The 10,116-nt window shown below is 53.2% G+C and overlaps 1 protein-coding gene across 2 annotated transcripts in view; it reads right to left on the reverse strand.

Moving 5' to 3' along the window:
- GOLGA7 (golgin A7) overlaps positions 1-2,103 on the reverse strand; it is a 4,955-nt gene extending 2,852 nt beyond the window's left edge. For both annotated transcript variants that reach the window (XM_014955926.1, XM_014955924.1), the window contains exons 1-3: positions 1,906-2,103; positions 542-694; positions 97-198 (exon numbers count right to left, since the gene is read on the reverse strand). In XM_014955926.1, the coding sequence (XP_014811412.1) occupies positions 97-198; positions 542-694; positions 1,906-2,016 (366 nt within the window). In that variant the 5' untranslated portion in view covers positions 2,017-2,103. The remainder of the gene's footprint in view (positions 1-96; positions 199-541; positions 695-1,905) is intronic.
- Positions 2,104-10,116: the final 8,013 nt, after the last annotated feature.

Raw genomic sequence — 10,116 nt, forward strand, 5'->3', positions numbered from 1 at the left:
TTAAATATTTTTTTTTTTTAGGGAAGGATTGACAAAAAAAAAAAAAAAAAAAGATTGTGTCCTGGTTCATCCACCTCAGAAAGCACAGAAGGATACAACTCTTAGTCCTCTTTCAATGGGGTCTGTCAGGAGGAGGCCCTGAGGAGCATAGATCTTCTCGTTCTGTTCCTGAATGAACTTGGCAATTTTCTTTAGAACCTGGTAATAGAACACCACAGAAGTCACAGTTTCAGGTTTCCCTACGTTAGAGTAGGGAATGTCACAATATCACAGAAACAGCATCATGAGGGGAGCCTGGCACACAACTAGAGATGGAACTTGTGTGATTCCTCTGGAGCACAATCACTTTGTTACTCAAATTGACTATTATAGACAAATCTGTCTGGTGTCTGTGGGAAATAACTCTGCAGTAAGATCCAGTATCTATATGGAATCTGTACAACGGTGCAAGTCACACAAAAACTACCAAGAAATAAGTCTTTGACTGAAGTCTTTGAGACATACTGCCTTCCAAGTAACAAGGTAAACCAAAGCAGCGCACCTTTTCATAATGTGTTTCCATGCACAAGAAGATGGTATAGGCAGTCAGACAGGCGAGACACCCTTCCAGGTAAGATTGGCCCCCAAGTTTTTCAGCTTCTGCATAGAGGTTATTCAGTGTTCGGACAGTCTCTTCAAACTGCTGCCTGTCAATCTGCAAGAGAAGTCAGGTTAAGCTATCATGTCCTGCACATTTCAGAACTCTCTGATATCTACCTTCATTTATTGCTTATTTGCACTTCCGCATTTTGCAGCCGCTGTGATTACAGCCAAAGTCTGAAGGACACTTTGAGTTACAGACCTGTAGCTCTTTGTTAAACATCCACCCAGTGATTAGACCAAGTCTGAATTCCAACACAATATGAACACAAAGCAATTAAGAGTAACATAACTGAGTCAATGTGCAATTCAGCTAGGGAAAAAAAAAAAAGAAAAAAGGTTTAAATCACACGCAAAGAGGTCTGCTGGATTAAAAAGAGCAGTTACAGAGTGGGTTGACAGAGCTAACTTAATAATGCCTTGCTGCTGCTGCAGTACTGGTCAAACAAGCTCTGAATAAAGCAACACAAAACAAAACAAACCAGGAAGAGAAGTGCAGCGAGGAAAAAAAAAAAAGGCGTTAGCAAGGAGTGTTTGTTTTGGTCTCAGTTGAAGATATTACATTTGACAGCACTGAAGTACTTGAGACAGTCCTTGTGCGGCTGCTGAACAGGCTGAGCAGAACTGGCTGGTCTCCACAGGAGAGGACGGTGTCAATGCACCACAGCACAACAACGCGCGCTTTATTTCACCAACATAATGAGCACATTCTGTTTTACTGCTACAAAAGACAGCTGCCTTCCTCACGGTTAAAGAAAGCACAAAACACCAGCATTTCATAAACACCGAAGAGAAGCATTTTAAACTATTTTTCATGCAACTTTTCACTGCAAATTAGAAGTATTTTTTTGCTGCAATTGATTAGAAATGCCATTTGGACAACAAACAACGCTTTTATGCCAAAAAATAAACATCGTCCAAAGCAGGATATTCCTTTAAACTTTGAAAACACGCCTCTCGCACCGTGCGCACGGCTGGAACAGAAGGAGAGGATTAGGAAGCGCTACCCTCCTTAGACTTACAGGCACCTATGAGACCTCGGCACCGCCAGCCGGGGGGCGCCGGGGGAGCGCGGCTGCCCGGGCCGGGGCACGGGGGAGAACCGCCACCTCCCTCCGCGCGGAACGAGCGCGGCTCGGCGCAGGAGACAGAAACAGAAGGGCCCCACGAACACCACCCGGTCCCCTCCCGCAGGCTCTTCCTGGGCCCAGCCCTCCCCCGCCGCGGCCGGCCCCGAGGGCCGGGAGCGGGCCCGCCCCTTCGTACCCTGTTCTCCAGCTCGGCCGGGAACTTGCTCTGGAACTGGCAGCGCGTCCCGCCGCTGTAGTCGCGCTGGATAAACACCTTGCCCGACACTGGCGCCTGCTGCGGCCTCATCGCGCCGCCGCCGCCGCCGCCGCTCGCGGCCGCCGCCGCCCACACCACTCCGCTCCGCCGGCCACCCCGCGCACTTACGGCTGTCGCAAAAGCGTCGGGACGGGCCCGGGCTGGGGAAAGGGCGGAAGTCGCAGCGCGCAGGCGCGGCTCGGCGGGGGCGCTGAGCGGCAGGGCCCGCGCGCGCTTGCGTACCGCCTGGCCTCCCATTGGCCACCTGCGCACCACGTGATACAGCCCACGTGACACACCCCTCCGAGCACGTGATACGGCGCGGCCCGGCGGGGCGGGCGGTACCGGGCGGCGGGACGGGACGGGACGGGGCGGAGCGGAGGGGGTCTGCCGGGGCCGCCGCCCGCCCGGAGCTTCCTGCCCCGTGCAAAGGTCCGTTCACACCGGCTTTACCCCGGTCCGGTGGCGATAGTAAACGCGGGATCATTTCCAGACCGCCGACCGTGGGCCCCGGCGGCCAAAGATCGTTTGGTTTAAGGAAAGCCCGAAGGCCGTTCATTGCCAAATCCAGGCGAGCAGAGAGGGAAACACCGACAGTCCCGCAGCACGGTTCCTTGCCCTCTCTGTCCCCGTCTGAGGTCTGTCACCCCGGGGCGGGGGGACAGTCGGGGGGGCCGAGCCGGGTGGCCCCGGGGCTGGTCCCCGCGGCCCTGGCTGTCCCCAGCCCTGCCGTGAACCCCCTCAGGTTATGGAATGCTTCAGTTCAGTGTAACGAGTGCCGTGGCCTGCACAGAACCCCTGAGAAGCAGCAGCGCCCTTTCAGCTGGTTCAGAAACCAGGGAACTGGTGCACCTGGTGGAAGGCTCCTGAGGTCCCTGTGGCAAACTGTGCCGACAGGATTGGAAAAGATGCAGATGCTAATTACAGGCACAATTACTGAGCCTGGGCTGCAGCACAGTCCTTGGCAAGTATTTCCTGGGGTCACACATGAGAGGTGCTGGCGGCGAATGAAAGCGTCAGCGAATTGATTAGTGTAAGTCTGCATTAATTAATGAAGTACTTCCACAGAAGTACTGCAGGAGCTTGAGGTCCAGTGGAAACAAAAGTCTTACAGACACAGCACCAGCCAGAGCCAGGAAATGGGCCTTGGCTGGATCCTCCCTGTGCAATCCCTGTTCCTGACGCTGTGACTGCTGTGAATGGAGCCCAGCATTCCTGAGAGCATTCCTCATCTGGAAGTTGTGAAATCAGATGATCAGAAGATACTGTTCCAAGGTTCAGAAGCTAGCTAATCAGCGACATGTTTATTTAAACAATTACTGGAACCCTTCCCTCAGTTTCACACACAGTGAAGGGAAGCAAAGCCGTTGGGACAGGGGGGTTCATTGCTTCCTGCAGCTGCTCCTCGGGCTGCCCAAGCTTCCACTGGGGAGATGAGGAGGAGGAGGAGGGTTCCGGGTGTCCCAGGAGGAATGAACTCAAGTGCAGACACACTGGGCTGGGCCACACTGCGCTCGGCAGGGTCAGTCTCAGGGCAGATCGGAGGGGGCCAGACCTGCTCCCCCCAGCCCGGGCACCAAGGTCACAGTACCCAGTGCTGGACGGAGAGGTGTCCCCACACCTTGCAGGGCTCAGGCATGGCACAGGACCCATGTCACGGGACCTGCTGGGGTCTCTGTCATGTCCAGGGCTCTCCTGAGCCGCCTCACGGCTCTGCCTGCTCCTTCTCACAGCAGCGCTGCTGAGCGGGGCGGAGGGGGGACGGGGCGCTCCTCCAGAGAGCAAAGATTTTGGGTAAAGCCTGCGAGAAAAGACACCATTTTACTGGTTAAATCAGTCTTACGTTTTACCTCCAAAGCTCTTCTTGTCTCAGTTGATGGAAGCTCTGTTAATAACTCTCGGTGTGTGCCTGAAACTGTTACAAACTGGGAAATCAATAAAAAATGCCCGACATTTGAAAACTTGCCTGTGAGCCCCTCTTGAGCACGAGTGTGTCAGAGAGGTGTTGGGGGGCAGCCCTGCCTGTGGGTCCCGAGCAGGCGCGGAGCCTGTCCTGCCATTCTGAACTGACCCGAGCCAGGATTTTATCGGGAATCATTGGTTGGTGCATCCACAAACGTGGACGGGGCTGAGTGCCACAAGAGCAAAAACGAGCTGACCCACCTCTCTTGAGGAAATGCTCTGTCTTTGTTATTGCTTGGCATCATCCTGTTTAAAGCGCTTTTTGTTTTTTTCTGAATCTTTTTCATTCTTGCTGGGAAAAGGATTATGAAATTTTACAATGCAGTAATAAACTATTATTATTTATTAAATAAGAAGACCCTGTAAAAAATAGAAGGGGAATTCAATCCAGATGCTATCTATTGCAAGGGCATTTGAGATTCCAGATGTTGGTAGTAAAATGTGGTCTCTAATTCATGCTCCCAGAGACAGACAGTGCTGCTGGCTGGGTGAGCTGGCCCTGCTCGGCGTGGTGTCGGCTTTGCCACAGCCTCTCTTCAGGAGCAGCCGCAGCGTCTGACCGTAGGGTTCAACTCTGTCCCTTTGCTGAACATGCTTTTGTGCATGTTTATGGCTGAGAGCGAGACTGTAAGCACATAAAATCAATGTTGTGCTTGTTTTATGAAGGTAATAAACCAACGGCTGCAGAAGTGGGCGGCTGGGTGCGCGGCAGAGAAAAGGGCTCACAGCCCTCGGGTGCAGGCACTTGCTGGGACCTCAGTGGCCGGTGTCGGGAGAGGAATAACAGCAGCGAATTCGGGGCTCTTCTGTCCTTGCTACTCACCGCTTGTTTCCTTTGTGCGCCTCAAGGAGGCCTTTTCCTCGCGGTGCTGTTTCTTGTCTGGTACTGCCACCAGAGCCCCGGCAGCCGCAGGGATGCTGATGGCTCCTCAGTCCCCGACCATCACTCCCCGATGGTGTGAGGCGGCCGTTCCTGGCTCAGGGCTGCAGAACTCGATGCTGCCGTGGGAGGAAAATTGTGTGATGGGATTTAGCTTCAGTGACGGTGGCCTCTCAGCTCTGCAGCTATATGGAAAAGTTTAGCCCAGCTCAGACTTTTGTCTGTGGCTTTATCTCTACCTGTAGCTACTGTAGATCATCCCAAGGGAGAGGCTGAACCCCCCCCCAGGAAGCAGGGACGTGCTGAGGCCAGGGGACGGCAGGCGCAGGGTGCAGGGGGTTGCAGTATCTGGCTGTTGTAGGTGACTGGGTGGTGAGAAAAGATCAGTGCAGAGCATCAGGGTGGGGAAACAACCGATAATAACAGGTCTCTCTGGGTGTGGAGGCTCCGGAGATCCCAGACATCAGGCTTGGACTAACCAGGACTAACTTATTTCCTGTCACCACAGATGGTTTTTGTCCTTCCTGTGTGTCCCCTGGTGCCACCCCTGAACAGAGACCACAGCTGTGCCCAGAAGGACAGGGAGCCCACAACTTCCTTGGACTTCCCTGGATTTTTCCAACCTGCCAAAAAATGCTTTGTCTTCCCGCAGGATTTATGTAAACTGGTTACAGATTTGGACACACGTAGTAATGGCAGATTTTGGGTTACGTGAGTTCAGCTCCTGCTGGCACCTTGCGTCCACGGTTTAACAACAGGAGGCAGCCATGGGGGGAAGCGCGTTGACACATGGCGGGTCTGTGCCAGGCTGTCCCGCGTTCGCAGGGAGGCAGCGCTGGAAATGGCCGTGGGCATCGTCCTCGTCCCGTCTGGGAGGAGAAACCTCTGGGGACGGAGGGGACCGTGGCCTGGCCAGGCACTGGGAGCTGGGTTTACGGTGCCAGGGTCAGTCAGGGGGACGGTTCGGACTCGCCGTGCACATCCCCCTGGGACCTTCCCTCCCGGATGCACAGATGCTGTTTCTGAGTTTCGTGCTGGAAGCGTCGGGGGAGCCGGATGCCCGAGCGCTCGCACATTGGGTGCACAATAGCTGCACAATTAGTGGGGTCCGGGCCAGCCCTCCCGAGGCCCATGGGAGTTTTCCTGGGAGGTCCCGGCGCTCCCAGACCCCCCACGGGCCGCTTGGGAGGGACACGTTGAGCCCAGACCCGGAGCAGCATCTCCCCCTTCCCGCAGCTGCTTCCCAGGAACGGGACCGGAGCAGCCAATTTCAGGGCAGAATTCCTGCCAAGAGGGACTTCTCTGCACAGTAATTGGAAAATGCTAATGCCTAATGCCCACCCTCCAGGGAATCCCTCTTCAAAGCCCCTGTGGGGCTGTGGCACTGACTCCTCTGGGGAAAGCTGCAGCTCCACAGGGGAATCATCCTCCTACAGATCACACAGAGTGTCTTTTAAGTGGAAATGACTGTTTTTTCACAATTAGGTGGAGCAGAAATAATTAAGCAGGGCCACAGCTATTGTTATCTCGTACCTGATTGCCAGAGTTCAGTCTGGCAGGGATTTACCTCTTTGTGCTCTTCTGCTAGTTTTTCATTTTCTTTTGCTAAAAAGCTGATAACATTTGCTCCTCCCAGCACACAAGGTATAAAAATCTGTTTTCAGAGGATCCACTCTTGCACCCCAAGTCAGTCTGTGAAGTTTGTGGGCAAATGAATCCCCGGGGTGGCAGACGAGGCTGTGGGCACCCAGGTACGTGTGGAAAGGAAGCAACTTAGCACTGGTTCAAAGACACCTTTTTCTGTTTGCATTTAACCTTTGCCTCTTTGCTCTTGAAGCAGAAACTGCGCTAATTTGTCTGGGAAGGCTCCTGGGAGGGGTGGGTATGGGCACCCCTCCTGGTCCTTTGCTGAGCACTGCTTGGGGAGCTTTGGGGGACCCAACGGGTTTCTAAGGCTTCCACGAACCCTACGTTTTTAGCATTTGCAATTTCCCAGTGTGCATTGGCTAAGCTCCTCCATTCACATCACACCAGAGTCTGGTGCAGCTTTGTCCTTCCTCTGCAAGATGGCCAGCATGAACGCAGTGCCAGTGGAGCAGCAAGAAGCGTTATAACCCTTAATCCTTGGCTCGGGGGCCACTGAGCAGCACGAGGACCCTAGTAGGGGAGGCAGGGAGGGCTCTACAGCCTCCCCCTTGGCCGTCCACGTGCAAGGACTGGGACAGCCCAGGTGCAGGGACACTTCTGCCCCACCAGCGTCCAGCATCAGCTGCCTCAGAGGGATGCCAGGCACAGCTGGCCACGGACTCCCCCTTCCATAAGCAAGGAAGAACCCAGGCTCGTCCTTCTAGCAAAGCAGTTCTGGGTTTGGATTTCTCTTCACTGTTGATTTCAGACTTCCCTTGGGAGAAGGGATGGATGCTGCTCTGCCTGGCTAAGAGCTGGCATGAGGGGTGCCATGGTGTCAGGAGAGCACGGCTGATTTGGGTTTGCGATGCTGCAAGTTGCCCCTCTCCCACGGTCTGCAAGTATTTACAGAGGAGCAGACTTCTGATAAAAGCAGACAAAGTGTATATATACTGAGGTCAGCTGGAAGCAGAAGCTAGGTGAACTCGGGCTTTAATGGAAGGGTGATTAACTGTCAAAGCAGCTTGCTGGTGGCCGGCAAACTTTCTCCATCACCCCTTGTCCCTCTGTTCCCAGGCGGAGCGGTGGGTTGGTGTGGGAGTCCTCTGTGGGACTATCTGATCTCAAGGGTTCAACATCCTTACATCCCGTCTGGTGCCGAGACTGATGAATCATTTGTTGTCCCTTGCACCACAGTTCAACAAGGAAGAAATAAACACAAGAATGATTTATTTGGTTTAGTTTTTACAGAATATAATAAGCAGCCTCCATGTCATGCTGTGGACAAAAGCAGCAATTTTGCAATAATATAATAGGATAGACAGTGCTGTCATTGTCCCCAGATGGGCTCCAGGGACACATCTGTGCCTGCTGGCTCCCTGGAAGGTCTCCCAGGTCTGGGAGCTGTGTAAAGAACACCTTCTAAGGATGCCCTGGTTGCTCAGGAGAGGTACTTGCCATCCTCAGAGGTTACCAGAAGTTGGCTGGCCACGGCCATGGTCAGCTGGGCTCTGTAGGGCTTTTGTCAGCCCAAGGCTGGGTGCGGACCCTCGCTGCCCGCTGCCTCCAGAGCAGCCTGTGGCAGATGGAGCCTCCCCGTCCCTGTCCCCGTCCCCTGCCCTCACCGAGGAGCCAGGCTCCCCAACCTCCCCTTGCCCAGCCACTATGTCTTGCACCAAGCGGTTTGCAGATGTGATAATGAGGCTCCTAATTTGCTTAGGGAAGAGATAAAGAAGAAAAAAAGAGAAAAGAAAGAATCCTGGCCAAGTGGTGGGCTGCCCTCAGAACCTGGATATCAGCTGCTGCAGATCTTGCCTCACCCTCCTGCCCCCCTCCCACAGGAACAGCCTGAACTAATTAACCCTCTAGCACTCCATAATGAAGGCTAATAAACACCTAATGGGTTTGCTTGAACAAACAACCTCGGCACAGGCCGTAGGAAGCCCCCAGTCCCATGGGGTCAGGGGGAAGAGCAGGGAGTGCAGGGCTGGGGCTGCCCTGCTCTCCCCCCCTGCTCCCCACAGCCCGAGCCCCCCAGCTGGGTCCCGCTGTGCCCAGGCTGCTGGTGGCCTGGCTCCTCTCACCTTCTCCTGCTCAGCAGGAGGTTCCTCCAGAGCCCCCAGCGAGGGCTGCACCCCTTGGTGTACATCCCGGGTCACCCCACCGACTGTTGGCAGCTCCTGATGGAGCCTGCGGACAGTGAGAGCCTGGCCCAGGTTGCCCAGGGAAGCTGTGTCTGCCCCATCCCTGGAGGGGTTCAAGGCCAGGTTGGAGGGGGCTTGGAGCAGTCTGGTGTGGTGGGAGGTGTCCCTGTCCAGGGCAGGGGGTGGCACTGGGGGGGCTTTAGGGTCCCTTCCCACCCAGACGGCTGTTCCAGGGCTGCATGTCCCGCCAGCACAACGTGGTACCAGCTGCAGAACCCCCCGATGCCCTTAGGGGTTGTCCCGTCTTTGGGGACCCAGGCCATGAGTCTGGTGGGAACAAATCAGGCCCGTTCTTCCTGCCACAGCCGCGATCAGCGCCATGGCCTGTGCCTCGCCGTCCATCGTCGCTGGGTTTGTTCAGGATTGTGAACCCCAGCTCTGACAGAAAGGCACTCACAGATATTCTGCTGAAAATACCATACCAGATGGACTGCGTTTTCATAACCTTTAGCTGGTTCCAATGTGCAAACAGTTAAGATCATCATGTTAACATTTTCTCAGATGTTTTATATGCATATAAAATATTCTCAAAGAATGTGCTTTTGAATGCAAGGTTTTATCCAATTACAATTTTACTAGAGTTTATAAAAACATAAAAAATATGTTTTCAGGGTGTCTGAGATGCTGCTGGCCTTCATGGTAAACTCTGAAGTCCTTGCAGTGGAATATAATTGCTATTACTTGGGAGATGTCTCTGGAATTTTTATGATTAGGTTAATGTGCTAATTCTTCAGTCCCGTATCTGGTCACCTCTGAAAAAGGTTAACACAGGGGCAGTCAAGAATAAATATGTTCCATCTCTGGATCAAAACCTTCTTTTGCTTTCTGTCAGAGCTAAAGGCTTGGCTTCTGCAGACATGAATGTATTTGAAACAGGTACTAAAAATACAACTTAAGAGCTCTGGGCAAGTCTTCAGTGGACTGAGATGCTCACCTTATCTCCCAGCAAGTGTAAGAACTGATCTCTCTCATCCTGCTGGCGACTGCAGCCTCTTGCAGGCAGGATTCCAGAGGTGTTAAGTGAAAATGTGAGAATCCCTGGCTCCACTGAAAACCTGTATCAAGAAAGGAGATAAATGGAATTTAGTGGATGTTCATCTAAAGACATCTACTGCTGTGCTTTTGGAATAGAAAAGATGGCAAACACTGTAGTCATTGGGAATCTTCTCGGTTTGCCATGTGACCGTGATGGCCAAGCATGGAAACGTGCATCGTGTGATCTGTCCCTTTCCGAAAGATCCACGTCTTGCATTACGGCATTTTATGATTCCATGCATAAGTAGCTCATAATTTTAACAGGCTTATTCCTATTCAAAGATGGTGAATTAGAATAAGCCTGTTAACATTATATAGCAAGCGTGCATGGAATCATAAAGAAAGGTAGTAAATTACTGCGTTGAAGAGAGAGAACCGGACTCTGTCCCCACGCTGCACAGTATGGACCCTCACACACCTCCAAGGAAAATGGTGATGCATAAA

Source organism: Calidris pugnax, unplaced genomic scaffold (genome assembly GCF_001431845.1).
Source record: "Calidris pugnax isolate Ruff unplaced genomic scaffold, ASM143184v1 scaffold314, whole genome shotgun sequence".
In the NCBI taxonomy this organism is placed as follows: Eukaryota; Metazoa; Chordata; class Aves; order Charadriiformes; family Scolopacidae; genus Calidris; species Calidris pugnax.